Genomic DNA, 21,385 nt, shown 5'->3' with positions numbered 1-21,385 from the left:
TATAGCCGATAGCTCATAGCTTACTAGCTCGCGGTGAGACCAGTGCCTAATACCGCTGTACTATAACATAATTAATAATTATATTTATCGATTCTGTTTTTCACACTTTTACATTTTTGAATCACTTATTAGAATAGAATTTAGTATAAAAAATAGAAAATCAAGCAAAGGAGGCTTTTAGCAGTCGTCGCCGCGAGACCCGCGAGAGACTGGAACTGGAGACAAAAAGAATATAATTATCCTTCAAAATTTAAATAAAGCACGATCATAGACAAAGTGACCTGCCAGCACAGCACAGACTACTAAGAAGATCCTGCCAGTATCTTTCAATAGTAGTCCATAATATCCGCAAGGTACGTTCGTCTGTTAATAATAATCTCGCCAATCTGATGTTTTTGAGGCGTTTTTCATACCGAAAGAACTACTTTTGGTCATAGAAATGAGAGTTTTTAAATGTACCTCAAACAAATGTTATGAAAAAATATGACAGTTGTTCTGTCACATTTGACACTTCACTTCATTTCCTTTCCACACTTCGAGAATTTGCCGCATTGTATTCGTTTTAAACTGTACAAATCGAGCTATTAAAGTAAGTATTATTAAATATTTTAATTAAAATTGACGTATTTATTCTTTTTCGTCATATCAAAGTCGTTGCCAAGAGCTTGTACTCATTTAACCGTCAAATCCAACGCTGGACGTTTAACGCGTAATTGTAAACATTGACTATACGTACATTACGTACTTATCTTTCGCGTGTTAACTGTAAATTAGCCATCCAGACACGCTCATACCGGGCACATGGACATTTTATTGCCCAATTGAGCCAGTTTCAAGGTTAGATTAAGCAAATTCGGCGTAATTTCAGAGAATTTTCGAGATGCCTCAAGCGCGCCGCAAGACGCCGTTTAGCGGCAAAGCGAAGAAGCAGCAGCTACAGTTTAAGAAGCAGAATAAAACTCTGTTACTCTCCAGTAAGTAGATTCCTGCCTACATGTTAAGTACCTACTTAGTAGTTTGACAAGCAATTTTTATAGTAAAAAAATAGTAGTATGATTCTCTGCATGTACTGTTTGAAAGATTTTCACAAAACTGTATATTTCTTAGATTTGTTTGTTTAATTTTTTATTTTATTTTAAGTTTAATTTTAGATTTAATAGTTTAGTTTTATTGTAAGATAATTTTATGTCCTTAATGTTTTAAATATAAATTGAAAAAAAAAAAAAAAAATTTTAGACTCAGAGCCTAGAGCCAGTCTTTCCTCATTTTATCAAGAATGAAAGTTGGACTTTGTAGAGCTTGTCTGAATATTTAGCTACAGACAGACACAGACAGTACAGACTGACTGCCATTTTTGTCTGCAAGGTTTTTAAAAAACAACACTAACTTTTCTTAAACTCTGTGGATCATTTTTTATGTAAATAAATAAATAAATAAATATTGTAGGACATTCTTACACAGATTGACTGAGGCTCACGGTAAGCTCAAGAAGGCTTGTGTTGTGGGTACTCAGACAACGATATACATAATATATAAATACTTATATACATAGAAAACATCCATGACTCAGGAACAAATATCTGTGCTCATCACACAAACAAATGCCCTTATCGGGATTCGAACCCGGGACCGCAATGTATGTTAGAAAATACGAATACGAAGTTAACTGGAAGAGATCCCTCAAAGGGATAAGTTCGCCTTTATACTTCACATCTCAATGTATGCAATTTTTTAATGTGTTTTTGTACAATAAAGAGTTACTACTACTACTAATACGGTTAGGAATTGATAATCATCATATCATCATGATTAAATTTGAACTGTGTTATTTCTACAGCCACATCAGGCGAGTCGGCTCAGGATGTGGTGTCCGTCAACTACCAGCCATCGAGAGGTGGCGGCGGTGGCAGGGACCAGAACAGATATGCTCTCAAGTTCTACCGAGAGAGCGAAGCGGAGCTTAATATGAAGAAGGAAAATGCTTTGTGAGTTCTTATGTCACAATTTTGTTTTCATTCAACCACTCATTTGCCAAGAGTGGCGCTGCAACTTAAGTAGTTTCAGGTGCTCAGCCTACCTCTTTATGGGATACAGGCGTGATTGTATGTATGTAGGTTCTTATGACCCTCTAGTAAAACATTTTTTTTTAAGTCCAATCATTAATTCTGATGAACAGACATTAACTTTTCTAGCAATTTCTAAGCAGCATGGTAGAAATACAATACATGTGTTTTTCTAGGTAGATCAATGAAGGCTCATTTTTACTCATTATTAAATATTTATTCCTTTAACGCGACAATGGCTAAAAAAGTTACGATGTTTGGTCCTCACAAACAATCTGTATGATGGGTTAGAAAGACTCAAAAAGTAGCCTATATCACTTTCCATCTATTCAACTATCTCCATTTAAAATATCACGTCAATTCGTCGCTCCTTTTGCCGTGAAAGAGACAAACAAACGGACACATACTTATCCCATATATTTTTGTATGGATTTTTTTACTGTAGAAAATATACTAACAAGCTGTCTTATCACCAGGAAAGCCTTAAACCCGGTTCAAGAGTCAGAGCTAGAGGTGGACCCACATGACTACTTCCCTGAAGACTTGGCGTTCCCGAAACGCCCCCCGTGGGACTTCAATATGTCACCTGCTCAACTCGACGCTCAGGAACACAGATATTTCACGGTGAGTCATGCCTTTCTTCCCGTGGGTGTCGTAGAAGTCGACTGTGGGATATGGGTACATACAGACACACAGTTAAAACAAATAATTTATATTATAACCTAACCACAAAATTAAAATTTTGAAAAAACCCCCGACCGCGACAAAGTGGATCGATTTTTATGAAACATGGCTAAGAACACTTCCGACTAACTCAGCTTTCAAACAAAAAAAAACTAAATCGAACTAAACTAAATAATTTAAAATACATTTTGTTTTTCCAGGAGTACATAAACGCCCTCCAGGCTACTGACTACTGGAAACAGATGTCCTACTTCGAACTGAACCTGGAGACCTGGAGGCAACTCTGGAGAGTTTTGGAGATGTGTGATATCCTGCTACTCATTGTTGATGTTAGATTTGCGGTGAGTTTAGTTAGTGAGCTTAAATAGTTAGCTAGTTTAGTTCGTTAGTGAGCTAGTTTAGTTAGTTAGTGAGCTAGTTTAGTGAGTTAGTTAATGAGCTTGAATTGTTAGTTAGTTAACTAGTTTAGTAAGTTAGTTTAGTAAGTTAGTTTAGTTAGTTAGCTAGGTAGTTTAGTTACTTAGCTTGTTTAGTTAACTAGTTTAGTTTGATGTGAGGTTCGCGGTAAGTTTCTCTCACAGACTTATCATTAGACCTCGGATTATTGTGGCAATGACGTCACAAAAGGGTAGTTTGGGGAGTAAATAAAAGTGGAACAAAAACATACTGGTGGAATAATGTTCTAATAGGGTACTCCCCCTACACGTAAAGTGGGGAGTGATTTTTTTCATTTCAACCCTAACGTGTGATATATTGCGGATAGGTATTTAAAAATAAATAGAGGTTTGCTAAAATCATTTTTTATATCGGTAATATTTTCGTAAATAATCGCTCCAAAAGTAAATAAAAATTTGTCCCCCCCCTCCTCTAACTTTTGAACCATAAGTTTAAAAAATATAAAAATATCACAAAAGTAGAACTTTATAAAGAACTTCTAGGAAAATTATTTTGAACTATATAGATTGAACAGTTTTTCAAGACCTTCTACATCTCTAATTAATTGTATAGAGTTAACTTTAGTTAGAACTTAGAATTAGGGTCAGTTGCATCAACCACATTTGACAGAAACATCATCGTCACGCAGCAGATGTCTATGGAACTTCCCATACAATAAAATTTAACGAACGCTTTAACGGTGACAGAAAGATTGATGCAACCGGCCCTTAGTATATAATAAATTAAAAATTAAAAAATTAAAAATTGTTTATTTTCAGACAATTACAGTCCATAGTTGTTAGTGTACACTTACATGCTATGTTACGTTCTTATAATCTACTAACATATTTTAATGACTACAAAGTGAATTGAGTGATTTACCGAATCACATGCTTGTACACATGTAATTCGATATATCGCCCCAAAATGTCAGAGTCGAAACGCTCTGCTATCATCTTCAGGATCCCATTGCCGCTCCCCCGCATACGGTGCACCACTGAAGCATTAGACTTTCGCATAATGGCATAAAAGTCGTCTACATGCGCATTCGCGAACATGCCAGAGGCACTACAATATCGGGGAAGCCTCAACAGGGCCCTGAAGATGTTATTATATTGAACCCTAAGAGAGTGAAAGGTTTTCTGCTTAAAGTTGGTCCACAGGCCGCTAGTATAAAAACATTGGCAATATGATCGGAATAGAGTAATTTTTACCTCAATGCTACATTTAGCGAACCTGTGCGCCAACATGCCACCTCTAACAGATAAAGCCCTTCTCTCCCTCTCCATGTCCATATCATCTTTTAAATCCTCAGTCACTATGTGACCTAAATATCTGAAATTGGTAACACGGTTCAAAGCAGTTCCATTTAAGATTATAGGAGGCACAGTCGCCGGACCCTTATTTTTACCTGTAATTACCATAAATTCACTTTTCTTCTCATTGTACTTTAAACCATGTTCCACAGCATATTCTTGGCACACTTCCAATAATTTACGTATACCCGCTACCGACGGACTCAGCAACACCATATCATCAGCATAACTGATATTATTAACACTTGTGTTGTCTATTCTACATCCAACATGCATGTTACTGAGTCTGCCGATGAGCTGGTCAACATATAGATTAAAGAGCCTAGGCGAAGTTAAACCGCCCTGTCTCACGCCACAATTAAGTGTATATGGATCAGAATAGGCATTGGCCCACTTAACTACATTAATTTGAGTTTTGTACCAATGTGACAATATACCTATTAATTCAGGTGGAATGCCTCTCTCTCTTAACTTCGCCCACAGTATATCGTAAGACACTAAGTCAAATGCCTTAGTTAAATCTAAGAAACAGGCATAGATGGGCGTTTCCCTCTCAACATAATAGCTGGCGGTATGTTTTAATGCTAAAATAGCACTTTCTGTTGATAATCCTTCTTTAAACCCGAACTGAGCATCATTTAATTTAATTTGCCGGCTTAAATACACATCCAATATTCTATCAAGGACTTTTGCCAGTACTGTTGCCAATGATATTGGCCTGTAATTAGTTTTATCTGACAGGTCACCAGTACCATTTTTAACCAGTGGTATAACTAAAGTTTTAGTGAGATCTGATGGCAAATATGCGTGTCTTATGCATGTGGTGTATAACATTGACAACAGTCTGGCAATATGAACACCTGCATATTGGAGGTGCTCAATACTGAGCCCGTCATGGCCAGGCGATTTACCTCTTTTCATGTTCTTAATGGCATCTACAACCTGTTCGCTAGTAATTTGGATAGGTATATAACCAGAGTTAAGCGTGTCTCCGACCACATTGTGTAACGATGGGCATGGCGAGAATACTTTAAAATGATCTTTAAAAACATTTGCAACATCTTTTTGGTCGCTTATCCCATCGACACTTGCAGGCAGGCCCACCTTCCCATTCAAGTTTTTTGTACTCTTCCAAAACTTACTAAATTGTTTTTTGGAATGTTGCGAGGCAAGTATATCAAAACGGATTTGTTCTTGATTATTTTGACAAAATTTCAGTCTAGATTTGAAAACCTTACGACTCAAACACATTTTTTCATACACCACCCCGCAGTTAGGTTTTCCATAAAGTACAAACATTTTATAATCTAGTCTGGCCTGTCTATGTGCGTCAGCGACATGCTTATTCCACCCTAAGATACATTTTCCTTTAACAGCTGCCTTGTGAGTCCGTGCCCGGCTGTCCACGGCTGCACTCTTTAGAGCACATATAATGTCAGAATATAATTTATCAATAACTTTTTTATGTGTTATGTTGTGGCACATTCTATCAGCACATTGATTTAACTCATAAGGAAAATGTATTTGTTTAAGATACTTATTACATAATTCATGGTACTGGTCTGATTCCTCTGTAGTCCTAAGACCCCATACAATATTATTTTGTGATTCGTTTTGTAAACTTAATTTATTTTTAATAATTTTCATATTACACACAATTTTTAATGGATAGTGGTCCGACCAGTATATGTCATCAACTACTTCAATATTTGCTATGGTAGACATTGCTGAGGTACTTACCACACAGTGGTCCAGCCATCTACGGCAACCATGCGCTTCACTTACATATGTATGAGTGTCAGACGATATACCTAATCGCACCACATCTGCACATATCCAACTCCTTTCGTGACAAAAATTGAAAAGTTCTTCACCAAAACATGCTGACGGATGGGCATTAAAATCCCCTAACATATACACATTTTCGACACTGTTGTCCTCAATAATAGCGTTCATTTCTCCTAAACACTGCGTGAAAAGTGGAAGATTACACGATTCGTCAGTCGGCATATATACGCACATAACTATAATCTCACGTGAATCAGCTGTTGAGGCCTTAATTGCTACTACGCGCTCACTGGTACACTTTAACACTGATACGTTACGGAACGCACTGCTTCTCCAAAGAATAGCTACGCCACCGTGCGGTCTTCCGCGGAGTACGCCACTGGAGAGATCTATTGAAGACTTGCCCGTGAAACTGAATTGGTTGTCTATTTGTCCTAAGATATTTATATCATGACTGTACAGCCAAGTTTCTTGAAGCGCCACGATGTCTGCTTTTTTGCATAGTTCCCGGACGCAGTGAAAGCTTCTTTTAATATTTTTACAATTATAACTGATAAATATGATGTTATCCTGATTCATTTAGAGGTTAACTTCGAATCATCCATTGCTTCTTCGCTGTCAGTCTTCTTGAAACGTATAAAACGCCTACAACTGACACCATTTGGCCATAAATTATCATTTAAATACAAGTGTAGATTATGTTTATACACGTACATTTTAAATGAATTATAGTGTCGATCTTTCTTTAGTGTCATTTTTTCCACTGTAACCACTTCGCTAGTTTTTTCCAAGATGTACTCAGAAATATCCTGTTCAGTAGATTCTTTGTTTACAAAAGTAATAAATAACGGCACTTTAATGTCGGCGGCTTTAAACTTCGCTCCCGGTTGCGGTATTGCTTTGCCAGTATTTCCGATGAACCGATTTCGCAACCTTTTCCTCTGCACTTTGATCCAATCTTCACTTGGTTCACTGTCTTTAAACTGGCCCTCCTTGCGAGCAACGTCCGCAAAACTAGGCATATTTTTAGTATTCTCACTTCTTTCTTTGTTCACAATGTCCGTTACAGATTCAGATGAGTTCAACTGAGAGAGGCATAGATTCTGGCTGTCAACGCCATGTTGTGATTGCGCATGCGCAATAGAGGTAGAGACAGAGTTCGCTTGCGCGGCATCACTTACGCGCGGGAGCGACAGAGAGGGGTGCGATGACTCGTTTGCTGATACTTCGGTCGTATCGTCGATCGCCTCAACGGTCTCAACGTCGCGCTCAGCTGTTACAGAGCTACCCGCGCATTCCGAATTTATGCTATGTGGTAAACCATAAGGCCCACTATCGAATAAATATGCTCCTCTTTTTCTCACGTTTACATTGTAATGGTTAACAATGGACGTCGATTTTAAGGTATCTAAATCCGCTTGCACTTTTTGTAATTGAGAAACTGTTGCATATATTTCATTTAGACAATTTAGTTCGTTTTTTATTTTAATGATATCTTTCAATAACGTCACACAATCTATATGGTCGATCGATGTTGGTGGTAATTTTTGTAGATCACGGGCCACAAATATCGGCACTGAATCAGGATCCACTTCCTTGAAAAAGCTGATGATATCTTGCAAGTCTCTCATCTTTTTACCACCTTCTTGGTTTCCTTTACGTCTACTTATGAATTGCTGTGAACTTATTGACGATTCGAATAATAACTTTTTTGCATTTTCAATTTCTTTCTCTGAGAACGCGGAGTCACACATTTTCTTCAGGCTTACTGTGTCAATTACATCAAACTTGTACTGAATATAACACAGAACTTCACAAATAACAACATTGCAGTTGTTACATTTTAACGTATTTAACGCCATATTTTTAAAATCGCCGAGCACACCCGATCGGTTACGCTGTGCGAGCGAGACTGATAATAGTATCAATTGTAATTTCAACTCAATTTTAAATATTTTCTAAATATGTACATGTGACGTGTAAAAGTGCCTCTGTGGCCTATTTGCTGAATAAATTATTTTGATTTTGATTTAGATTTTTCAAAATACTAAAAACTACGGAACCCTACACTGAGCGTGGCCCGACACGCTCTTGGCCGGTTTTTAACCTCTATAGTGACCGATAGCGGCTCTTCCTTATGACGGTATTCTCAATCCCAAGTCATGCATAACTTTAACTAACATTCCCATTTTCCCCCCAGGGCATGATGTTCCCCCCTTCCCTCTACAAACACGTCATGGACCAGCAAAAGTCCATGATCCTGGTCCTCAACAAGGTGGACTTAGTGCCCGCAGCTGCAGTCGTTGCCTGGAAGAAATACCTGATGGAAGCGTACCCTGGACTCAAAGTTGTGTACTTTACATCTTGCCCGGGGTACAATTTGAATGGGGCGACTAGTGACAAAGCAGGTAAGTTATAGTATCCATACTAATGTTATAAATGAGAAAGTGTGTGTGTCTGTTTGTCCGTCTTTCACGGCAAAACGGAGCGACGAATTGATGCTCAGACGAAGGATACTATAGACTTGACGCAAGCGTACACCCGTAAGGGACAGATATAGAATAATGGAGCGAATTTAAGAATCACTTTAAAAATGGCTGACAGTTTACCATAAACAACCTACGTAATTTGGGCGGATAATAAGCTTGACAAGTCACGTCCTTATTGTTTGCCACAAACTCGTTTGTGGCAACGGCGGAAAAGTGAAACTATGACAAAGACAAAAAATAACATTTTGCTCTCTGTCACTCTTATTATAATTTGTATGTGACCATCTCGTTCGGTAGTGGTATTATTATTTGGTTGTCTAGTCTATAGTATCCTTTGTTTAAGAATAGGCTAGTTTCCTACTAGTCAAATCCGCTTCTTTTTATGAACTGTCAAAACGATTTGATAATATGGATTTACTATGAAATACTGAGGAGTGACGTCACGGTCAATTCATTTACTTTATATCTTTCTCTTTGACTTATTAAATATAAATTATCTTTAAACATAGCTGCTGGCCATATTTTTCTTCTAATTATGTGGTGCTTTATTTCGTGCAATGTATAAAATATTTTATTTTAAGTATAGGAAACTAGCCTATTGATGTGATTTTTTAAGTGGAGACAGTTGAAGGGCTGGAGAGTGACATAGGCTACTTTTTGTCTCTTTCTAACGCGTGCAAAGCCGTGGGCAAAAGCTGATAAAATTTACTCAAGTTGTGTAATAAAACTATGGAAACAGATTAAATCGCGTATAATGAATTTAAAATTCATCCCGACGTTTCGAACTCTACAGCGTTCGTGGTCAACGGGTGACTGAGGAAAAATTACAATGTGCAAAAGCTACCCACATACAAGAAATATTAACGAACCATGACCATAAATATTATAGATTTCTAAGGCAGGTTCACACACTATTAATAAAGATAGTTATACAATATTCAAAAAATTTACCAACACCATACAACACAAATGCCTCACAGCCTTCGTCGTGCTTGTTCCATTATCAGATGTACTACTGGATCCCAAGCCGGTGGTAAAGTAAAGCCATCTTCTATATTTGTGGTCATGGTTCGTTAATATTTCATGTATGTGGGTAGCTTTTGCACATTGTAATTTTTCCTCAGTCACCCGTTGCCCACGAACGCTGTAAAAAGTTCGAAACGTCGGGATGTATTTTAAATTCATTATACGCGATTTAATCCGTTTCCATAGTTTTATTTCATGAGTAACTATCGCGGTGACCGAAGACAATATCAAGTTGTGTACTTTATGTTACCCAAGATGCAGCCAATGACTAGTTATTATAATTTATGTATTGTTAAAAATGTATTTTAGAAATAAATTATTTTGTATTTTGTACAGGGTGGGCCAATGATAAATGCATTTTTGAAAATTGAAATAATAGGATTTTTTTGTGGTTTTGAAATAAAAAGTATATTTAGAAAGTATGTCAAATAAATAAATTTTACGTTTTAAAAATTAAATCATCAAGATGTCGTCCGTGGCGGTTGCGGCACTCTTCCAGCCTTGCTTGTAAATTTTGAAAGACTTTCGTCAGAAGTTGCGGAGATATTGCTTGGATTTCTTGGCGAATGTTCTCCTTTAATTCTGCTGTGGTTGCCGGATTATTTGAGTACACTTTACTTTTCAAGTAACCCCATAAAAAAAGTCAGCTGGAGTTAAGTCAGGGCTCCTGGGAGGCCAAGCAATATCACCCCGAATCCGAACTCAAGTCGAAAACGCCGACGAACAGACACATAAGATCGATTGTTTTCATAAAAAGCTTGAATGCAAAACGCTCGCTGTTCTCCCGTGTAAGACACCATTTTGAATAAAAATTTACTTTTTTTTCTTTTAAATGACACCATTACTATATGCCAATGTTTTGTAATTTTGACAAAGGAGGTCGAGACAAAAGTGAATTTGTCACTGGCCCACCCTGTATGACTTGCCCAGGGTACAATTTGATTGGGGATACTAGTGACAAAGCTGGTAGATACTGTAGATAGATAGATATATTTATTTGAAGAAAAATACTATATTTCACATTATACTTTTTGTCTTTCTAACGGGAACGAAGCCGCGGGCAAAAGCTAGTAAAGAAATAAATAGTTTTATTTTTAACCCCCGACGCAAAAACGACGGGGTGTTATGAGTTTGACGTGTCTGTTTGTGGCATCGTAGCTCCCGAACGGGTGAACCGATTTCTATTTAGTTTTTTTTTGTTTGAAAGCTAGTCGGGAGTGTTCTTAGCCATGTTTTATGAAAATCGGTCCGCTATGTCGCGGTCGGGGGTTTTTTAAAAATTTTGATTTTGTGGTTAGGTTATTGAAGACAATGGGCCGCTGAGCCCGGAAGAGACAAAAAGTAGCATATATCTTTCTCCGTTTTGCCGTGAAAGACGGACAAACAAACAGACACACACACTTTCACATTTATAATGTTAGTATGGATATATCGTTGCCTGAGTACCCACAACACAAGCCTTCTTGAGCTTACCGTGGGACTCAGTCAATCTGTGTAAGAATGTCCTATAATATTTATTTTCACCACACCAACTGGTAAAGGCTCTCTTTGCTATTCGAAAACAGATAGCAAAATTGCATTTTATCCACAAGTGCAAAGTAATTTCATATAAATTTTAAGTTGATGTCTTAAGCTGGCTGTTAGATTTTACCTATAAATGATGTTTTTGAATCATAAATCCATACTTAATATTATAAAATATGGGAAAGTTTGTGTGTCTGTTTGTTTGTCCGTCTTTCACGGCAAAAGGGAGCGACGAATTGACGCGAAAATTGTCGAAGATTGCTCGAGATTGTTTCGCTCCGTAGCGAGGTGCATTTTCATTGAGCACGCGATGCCCTATAATATTTATTTATTTGTATTTTCCTAGCTTTTGCCCGCGGCGTTGCTCGCGTTAGAAAGAGACAAAAAGTAGCCTATGTCACTCTCCATCCCTTCAACTATCTCCACTTAAAAAACGGGGTCACTATCGAATGTACCTTATCGCTAAACGACCATTTCAGTTAGATGACATAAAAGTTAAATATACGGTCAGCATAGAGTCAATTCAACCGCGACGACATAAAAGTATAATACACACTCAGCAAAGCGTCAATTTAGCTGAATGACTAAGAATTAGAATGGACAAGTAGTTAAACGTCTGGAAATATAAATAGCCCTTATGATTAGAATATCCAATAAGCCGAAAGTGATACAAGTTGATTGACATGAACACAGAAAGAGTTAGTAGCATAACGTCATGAAATGTCTGAAGTAAAATAATTAGTATATGTGTGAATTAGAATTTGTTTGTCATATTTAATTATGAAGACGTCACACAATCCAGACGTTTTGCTTAATGGGTATTTTGCGTTGCAAATGTTTTGCTACCGGACCATTTAGCGTTAATGTCAATTAAGCCATAAAGATATTCGAAGATAAAGAGGTTTTGCTGCTAGCTCATTTTAAATTGTAACATTATGAGTTCCAGACGTTTTGCTAAATAGGCATTTAACATTCATGTCTTTGTGGTCACAACGACATAATAAAATCCAGACGTTTCAGCTATATTGTCGTTTAGCGATATGGTAAAAATGATACGGACCCAATAAACGTCAATTCGTCGCTCCGTTTTGCCGTGAAGGACGGACAAACAAACAGGCACACACACTTTCCCATTTATAATATTAGTATGGATGTCAGTGTCTCTGTCTAAATGTTTAATATCTAGTAATCGGTGGACAATGTTGTTGGTCTCATACCTTACTATTGTTAACACTGTAATTCTCTATTATAACCTTGTGTGTTACTGTTTGCTGTCCCAAATAAATTGAAAAAAAAAAAAAAAAAAAAAAAAAAATGTCAGTGTCTCACGGTAGTTTTATTATTAAAAATGAAAATTCTCTGTCGTATTCAGGGCTCCAAGTTCGCCGACGTCGCGGCCGCCAACGCATGTGCGCAGAGGGCGCCACCAAGCTCCTAGAGGCTTGTAAAGAGCTGGCGGGCACTGAGGTGGACCTCAGCTCTTGGGAGAAGAAGATTAAAGAGGAAACTGATGTGGAGTTCGATTATGATGACCAAGCTGAAGTGGGTAAGTCAGAATCTATACAAAAAGTATTAGTAAGAGAATCTATATAGTGACATGGGGAGTAAGTTAAATATTGCAACTAAGCGTATAGATAAATCGCGATCGCGACGGCATCGGCAGCAATATAAACACTCGACTTTTGCAATATTCTTACCTCCCGAGTGAAACACAATGTTTTTCATCCCACTTGCAATAAAAAAAGGATCCCGACGATTTGAGAACCTCCTCCGTTTTTGAAGTCGGTTAAAAAAGGTTAATAATGTTACTAGCAGTTTCATAACTCCCTCGGGGAAAAAAACTTATATATCTCCCGTTACTCACGAGTGGATTTTTTTTTATACTACGTCGATGGCAAACAAGCACACGGCCCGCCCGGAATTTTACACTAACCGAGAAAGTGTGATGAAAAATATATTTTAAGCAAGGAATGGTACAGCGAATGTATGAGTCACATGTTGAAAAACGTACGATATACGTGTGAAGAGATTTTCAGCACTAATATCGTAATATACATACATACACACAATCACGCCTGTATCCCATGAAGGGGTAGGCAGAGCACATGAAACTACTCGTTTTATTGCCACTCTTGGCAAATAAGTGGTTGAAAGAAAACGAAATTGTGACATTGCAGTGACAGGTTGCCAGCCTCTCGCCTACGCCACAATTTAACCCATATCCCACAGTCGCCTTCTACGACACCCACGGGAACAAAAGGGGTGGTGAAATTCTTAACCCGTCACCACACGGGATTATCGTAATGTAATATATTATAAGCGAGGAATGGTATAGGGAGTGTATGAGGCCACCAAGCTCCTAGAGGCTTGTAAAGAGCTGGCGGGCACTGAGGTGGACCTCAGCTCTTGGGAGAAGAAGATTAAAGAGGAAACTGATGTGGAGTTCGATTATGAAGATCAGGCGGAAGTGGGTGAGTTACGCAAAGGATTAAAAAAAAGTACACATTGTGTTTTTTTTTCCGCACAAGTTCGCAAAATAGTACATTACTTGTCAGTAAAAATGTTGTACGATACACGTGCGAAGAGGGAAATTTCGTCTTTTAGGCTGAAGTCGGTACATATGTTACTCAAGTCAAAATTTATAAAAATGCATTACATATGGTATTTTTTCTCGCACTAGTTCGCAAAATAGTACATTCCTTGGCTGTAAATCATCGTACAATACACGTGCGAAGTTAGAAATTTTCTCTTTTTCGCACTTGTAATGTTTTTCTATTTTATTACATTATCATGCTATACTCGTATTTCCGCACTAGTGACCAAAGTAGTTTTTAAGCACTTATATCGTAATTTACTAGTATTTCAAGCGAGGATGGGCTAAGCCGCGGTCCTGGGTTCGAATCCCGGTAAGGGCATTTATTTGTGTGATGAGCACAGATATTTGTTCCTGAGTCATGGATGTTTTTCTATGTACATAAGTACTAGCTTTTGCCAAAAACAAAAATTAGCCTATGTCTCCTCTCCATCCCTTCAACTATCTCCACTTAAAAAAATCACGTCAATATGTCGCTTTGTTTTGCCGTGAAAGACGCACAGACAAACAGACACACACACACCCTCCCATTTATAATATTAGTAGGGATATATATCGTTGTCTGAGTACCCGCAACCCAAATCTTCTTGAGCTTACCGTGGGACTCAGTCAATCTGTGTAAGGGCCTCCCGCATCTAGCGTCTTATTGTTTACTTTGCGAGTGTGATGAAAAACATTGTGATCCGGCAAGCCGTCGCGATTTAACTTACTCTCGTTAGTAATATTCAACTTATAAACTGAAATAAATGTCATATACAAAGAAAAAATGACCAAGGCCTCCAAGTGTCCGATGGTGGATTTGTATATGACATTTATTTCAGTTTATAGTTAAATAATAGTAGTGTGTCTACTAAAAAACACAAATTAAAATATTTCCTATGAAATAATTTAATTTGGTCTTATTCAACTTATCCCCTTGTTGCACAATGTACTATTATCTATATTGTCGACAGGCGAGACAATTCTTCAAGAAGCTGACACCACTTACTACAAACACGAGAAGTACAAGAGCGGTGTCCTAACCATAGGCTGCGTGGGTCAGCCCAACGTGGGCAAGTCTTCGCTCATGAACGCGATCATGGGCCGTAAGGTGGTCTCGGTCTCCAAGACCCCGGGGCACACGAAGCATTTCCAGACCATATTCCTTACGCCACAGGTAATTAGGGGCGTTCCCTGCGCCAATAACCTTCGATTTGAATCCATTGATATTATGATAGTTTCTAAAGCCTATCATATTAACAGCATCGTCTTTAAACAAAATAGTATCTCATAATTCCTTCACAGCTCATTGTTTCTGTGATATTTGGAATCAAAGTTGAACAATTTTAGGGTCAAAAACTGTTTTTTTCACTAAAATCAAATTTCGATAAAAGTGTTTTAGACCATGTTTAAAAAAATCATTAAAAAAAAACAATTATTAGTTTTTTTCTAAATATGACTTACGAATAGAGATAAAAGATCGAAGAAACGATGGCCGAACGTCTTATAATTCTATAGCCTGACAAGATTTTATTTGACCCTGAAAGAGTGTCGCTACGAACCGCTTTCATATGGCAATAATGTTCGGACGTCATGTATAATGGGGACAGCGTGTACTGGTTTCGCGTAAATATTTGTAGAAAATGAAAACAGGGTTTTAGAGAATCAAAGTTTAATAAGCATGGTTTAAATACTCGCTACTTACAGCCTAAAATCCATGAATCTTGTGCCTTTATCCAAGTCGTCGATGTTTATTTTGTTTTTGCGTGGGACCTTGTTTTATACTGGTGTCAATGATGTAACGGCTTCCTTATTTCTATAAATCTTTTTCACGGCTGAGCTACAGACACCTTAAATAAGAACAAAAAATATATTAAGCTAAATCGAAATTAAATAATCAGTACAGGAGAACTGCACTATACATTGTCAGTACCGGACATGTCAACAACCGATTTCGGAACATTGTTATCGAAATACTGTGAAATCCTTCATCCTTTTTTGTTGTTAGTAATTTATCTCGTTAAGTATAATTATTTTCACTTTTTCAAATATTATTTTGGGCATATTTGCGATGAAACCGTTAGAAAATCTAAAATATTTACTTCTCGTTTACATCACTGACATTCAATGACTTTCGACGACGGGTGTCAAATATTAATCCTTGCCAGTAAAAGAAATTAGTTCAGCTGAAAATCCGCAACGTGGCGAGGGTCAAATAAAAACTTGTCAGGCTATACCTGTAGTGCAAATTTAAGATATTTCAACTCAAAACTTGTCAAATTAGATGAAAACCGTGTGGGGCTCCACACTTAACTACTAATTATAGCGAAAGTAAAAAAAAAAAGTCAAACTTAAAAAGTACGAGAAGTACAAGAGCGGTGTCCTAACCATAGGCTGCGTGGGTCAGCCCAACGTGGGCAAGTCTTCGCTCATGAACGCGATCATGGGCCGTAAGGTGGTCTCGGTCTCCAAGACCCCGGGGCACACGAAGCACTTTCAGACCATATTCCTTACGCCACAGGTAACTAATTACTAACTATAGCTTAAGTTTTTACCTACGGAAAAAAATACCTAACCACAATAAAAAAAAAAAACCCCGACATAGTGGACCGATTTTCATGAAACATGGCTAAGAACACTCTCGACTAACTCAGCTTTCAAACAAAAAAAAGTAAATCTAAATCGGTTCATCCGTTCGGGAGCTACGATGCCACAGACAAACAGACAGGAGTACAAAAGCGGTGTCCTAACCATAGGCTGCGTGGGTCAGCCCAACGTGGGCAAGTCCTCGCTCATGAACGCGATCATGGGCCGTAAGGTGGTCTCGGTCTCCAAGACCCCGGGACATACGAAGCATTTCCAGACCATATTCCTTACGCCACAGGTAACTAATTACTAACTATAGCTAAATTTTTTACATACGGAAAAAATTACCTAACCACAATTAAAAAAAAAAAAAACTTCTGACATAGTGGACCGATTTTCATGAAACATGGCTAAGAACACTCCCGACTAACTCAGCTTTCAAACAAAAAAAAGTAAATCTAAATCGGTTCATCCGTTCGGGAGCTACGATGCCACAGACAAACAGACAGACAAACAGACAGGAGTACAAAAGCGGTGTCCTAACCATAGGCTGCGTGGGTCAGCCCAACGTGGGCAAGTCCTCGCTCATGAACGCGATCATGGGCCGTAAGGTGGTCTCGGTCTCCAAGACCCCGGGGCACACGAAGCACTTCCAGACCATATTCCTTACGCCACAGGTAATCATCATCCTCCTTGCGTTATCAATTTGCCACGGCTCATGGGAGCCTGGGGTCCGCTTTGACAACTAATCCGGTAATTTTGACGACCGGTCTGGCGCAGTCGGTAGTGGCCCTGCTTGCTACGCCGCGGTCCCGGGTTCGAATCCCGGTAAGGGCATTTATTAGTGTGATGAGCACAGATATTTGTTCCCGAGTCATGGATGTTTTCTATGTATATAAGTATTTATATATTATATATATATCGTTGTCTGAGTACCCACAACACAAGCCTTCTTGAGCTTACCGTGGGCCTCAGTCAATCTGTGTAAGAATGTCCTATAATATTTATTTACTTTTTTTATTTATTAATCCCAAGATTTGGCGTAGGCACCAGTTTTTACGAAAGCGATTAGCGAAGCGAAAGATTGTTTGTTCTTACTGTTTATGTTGGTGTGTGTGTGCAAATAAAATATTTTTCTTTCTTTCTTTCTTTACGGGCGTTTTCGCGAAAAAAGATTGAAAAACTTATTTTTCTAAAATAGGTAAATTTCATGTTTTTCCTACTCAGAACACGAGCCCTTTTGATCTGGCCGGAAAAAAGCGTCCCAAATTTAATTTTTCCACTTCGTTACTATTTTTCAAACACTTTGTACAGCGGTTAAAAAGTGGAAAGTATGCAAAATAATAGAAAATTTTTGGGACCATTTTTTTGCCTCTTATTTTTGTCCTAGATCGAAAGGGCTCGTGATTCTGAGTAGGAAATTTTTTTTTTAAATTTTATTTATTTGGGAAACATACAGCACAATATAATTATACATTAAGGTAAACAAACATACTTGTAGTTAACTCATAAGCCAGTAAAATTAAAAAAAAAACCGGCCAAGAGCGTGTCGGGCCACGCTCAGTGTAGGGTTCCGTAGTTTTCCGTATTTTTCTCAAAAACTACCGAACCTATCAAGTTCAAAACAATTTTCCTAGAAAGTCTTTATAAAGTTCTACTTTTGTGATTTTTTTCATATTTTTTAAACATATGGTTCAAAAGTTAGAGGGGGGGGGACGCACTTTTTTTTCCTTTAGGAGCGATTATTTCCGAAAATATTAATATTATCAAAAAACGATCTTAGTAAACCCTTATTCATTTTTAAATACCTATCCAACAATATATCACACGTTGGGGTTAGAATGAAAAAAAAATATCAGCCCCCACTTTACATGTAGGGGGGGTACCCTAATAAATCATTTTTTTTCATTTTTTATTTTTGCACTTTGTTGGCGTGATTGATATACATATTGGTACCAAATTTCAGCTTTCTAGTGCTTACGGTTACTGAGATTATCCGCGGACGGACGGACGGACGGACAGACAGACATGGCGAAACTATAAGGGTTCCTAGTTGACTACGGAACCCGAAAAAGTTGATTTTAACAAGCAAAAAAATTTACCTACCTTAGAAAAAATATTTTTGGTGATTGTTCGCGCGAAAATGCCCTTCCAAATCTTGGGATTAGTTGTCACTGCGGACCCCAAGCTCCCATGAGCCGTGTCTAAAAATACAAATTAAAATATTTTCTACTAGCTTTTGCCCGCGGCTTCGCTCGCGTTAGAAAGAGACAAAAAGTAGCCTATGTCACTCTCCATCCCTTCAACTATCTCCACTTAAAAAATCACGACAATTCGTCGCTCCGTTTTGCCGTGAAGGACGGACAAACAAACAGACACACACACTGTCTTATTTATAATATTAGTATGGATGAAGATAATTTAATTTGTTAAACCCCGACGCAAAAACGACGGGGTGTTATAAGTTTGACGTGTCTGTCTGTTTGTCTGTCTGTCTGTGTGTGTGTATGTCTGTGGCATCGTAGCTCCCGAACGGATGAACAGATTTAGATTTTTTTTTGTCTGAAAGCTGAGTTAGTCGGGAGTGTTCTTAGCCATGTTTCATGAAAATCGGTCCACTATGTCGCGGTCGGGGTTTTTTTCAAAACTTTATTTTTTCTACGTCACAGTTTCGTTTTCTTTCAACCCCTTATTTGCCAGGAGTGGCACTGAAGCTTTGGTAGTTTCGTGTGCTCTGCCTACCCCTTTATGGGATACAGGCGTGATTGTATGTTGTATAAATGTTTGTTTATTTTTTCTATGAGTAATAAAATTCCATATTTTTCAGGTTCGTCTCTGCGATTGCCCAGGCCTGGTGTTCCCTTCACTAGTCCCGCGGCCAGTGCAGATCCTCATGGGAGCCTACCCCATAGCACAGCTACGGGAGCCCTATACCACCATCAGGTGAGTTACTGGCAGCTGTTCATCTATATTGCACAAATAAAAACATCGTACAAAAGGCGAACTTAATGCTATAAGGCATTAATCTTAATCCCCAAACATATACAAACAAACACTGTAAGGTAATTAAAATTTAGAAAAAACCCCCGACCGCGACATAGTGGACCGATTTTCATAAAACATGGCTAAGAACACTCCCGACTAACTCAGCTTTCAAACAAAAAAAACTAAATCGAAATCGGTTCATCCGTTCGGGAGCTACGATGCCACAGACAGACACACACACAGACAGACACGTCAAACTTAGAACACCCCGTGTTTATGCGTCGGGGGTAAAAATAAGTTGAGCCATGTGATGGTGCTAGAAATAGGGGCTTTTTCAGCATAAAGCCGAGACCCACAGCGCTGGTATTCTGTCAGATCAGAACCGAATATAGAAGCAAGCCAAACCTCGAATCTTTTTTTCATTCTTTATGTTTGTGGCTGCTCCCACGGATAGTTTTCAGGCAATACTAAGAAGAAACATACTGTCATTGCTATGTCGTGTGAGACGTAGTTCCAACAGCAACAAAAACAACATAAAATCACGCCTGTATCCCATAAAGGGGTAGGCAGAGCACATGAAACTACTAAAGCTTCAGTGCCACTCTTGGCAAATAAGGGGTTGAAAGAATACGAAACTGTGACATTGCAGTGACAGGTTGCCAGCCTCTCGCCTACGCCACAATTTAACCCGTATCCCATAGTCGCCTTCTACGACACCCACGGGAAGAAAGGGGGTGGTGAAATTCTTAACCCGTCACCACACAGGCATTCCCAACAGCATTTTAAGAGAAATCGCTGATAGGTTTGACTGTCCGATCTTACACTACTGGACCAAGCAGATTAAAAGTGTAGCGGTATACGAAAAATAGGAAGAATAATAATATAAATTAGTACACATAAGTTTAGATATATTGTAATACTAACACTAGATTAAGATTCGGCATGTTTACTAACTTTCTATGGATACCCTGTTTGTCCGAAATAATAGTTATTTGTTATACAAGGGGGCAAAGTTGTATTTTAACGCCGAGTGTGGAATTGAAAAACGAGCAAGTGAAAGGATTCCTGAACTTGCGAGTTTTTTAACACACGAGAAGTAAAATACATTTGCACCCGAGTGTCACACAATTTTTTTCCCCTCACTATAGCGAGGAAACTACAACGCAAAAAATGCGTTTATCACTGCTTCCAGTAATTCCACAGGTGGTAAATCATCTTTATTACTAGATTCACCTACTTTTATCAATTTTAAAGCAGTTAATTTGACTTTATTCAAGGTCAAATTACTTTACCCACTAGTGGATAAAATGCGTTTTTACCCGCTGATATTAAAGGACAAAACACGTGTTTTCGAGCAAGTGAGGGGAAAAAGATTTTATTATTATTATTATGTACATATTTTCCACAGATATCTCGGCGAGAGGCTAGACCTCCCATCGCTGCTCCGCATAGACCACCCAGAGAATGACGATTCGTGGTCTCCGAGGGATATCTGTGACGGATGGGCTAAGAAGAAAGGCTATCTCACCGCTAAAGCTGCTAGGTATGGAATTCTACATTACGATACAAGTGCGGAAAAGAGGAAGTTCGAAACTAGTCATCATTCGCTTGCCCTTATCCCAGTCATTTGGGGTCGGCGCAACATGTCCTTCGCATCACATGCCCATATTGCCCATACCATGCTAGTCGATTTGCTCTTACTTTTTCTACTATATGTGCAACTTTCAGACTTCCTATTATATACTCATTCCTAATCTTATCCATTCTTGTGTCTCCACACATCCATCTTAACATTCTCATCTCCGCTATATGCAATCTCTTTTCGTCCATCACCTTTAGAGCCGAACATTCTGATCCATACGTGAAGTTCGAAATGAGTGATGAACATTTTTAAATCGACATCGAATTTTTTTTTTT

At 38.3% G+C, this 21,385-nt stretch overlaps 1 protein-coding gene across 3 annotated transcripts in view; it reads left to right on the top strand.

The window, feature by feature from the left end:
- Positions 1-511: 511 nt before the first annotated feature.
- LOC125239057 (guanine nucleotide-binding protein-like 1) overlaps positions 512-21,385 on the top strand; it is a 29,665-nt gene continuing 8,791 nt past the window's right edge. The window contains exons 1-11 of one of the 3 annotated variants that reach the window (XM_048146515.1): positions 512-589; positions 869-974; positions 1,838-1,985; positions 2,540-2,687; positions 2,948-3,088; positions 8,487-8,694; positions 12,698-12,871; positions 14,872-14,920; positions 16,265-16,418; positions 19,311-19,426; positions 20,877-21,011. In XM_048146515.1, coding sequence (XP_048002472.1) covers positions 881-974; positions 1,838-1,985; positions 2,540-2,687; positions 2,948-3,088; positions 8,487-8,694; positions 12,698-12,871; positions 14,872-14,920; positions 16,265-16,418; positions 19,311-19,426; positions 20,877-21,011 — 1,367 coding nt within the window. In that variant the 5' untranslated portion in view covers positions 512-589; positions 869-880. Of the gene's footprint in view, positions 590-868; positions 975-1,837; positions 1,986-2,539; positions 2,688-2,947; positions 3,089-8,486; positions 8,695-12,697; positions 12,872-14,871; positions 15,075-16,264; positions 16,419-19,310; positions 19,427-20,876; positions 21,012-21,385 lie in introns of all 3 variants that reach the window. The other 2 variants (XM_048146516.1, XM_048146514.1) reach the window with 2 other exon arrangements.

The sequence above is a fragment of the Leguminivora glycinivorella genome, chromosome 25 (genome assembly GCF_023078275.1).
Source record: "Leguminivora glycinivorella isolate SPB_JAAS2020 chromosome 25, LegGlyc_1.1, whole genome shotgun sequence".
NCBI lineage: Eukaryota > Metazoa > Arthropoda > Insecta > Lepidoptera > Tortricidae > Leguminivora > Leguminivora glycinivorella.
The sequence above is the reverse complement of the archived record's forward strand: the minus strand, read 5'-3'. Positions and strand labels throughout refer to the sequence as shown.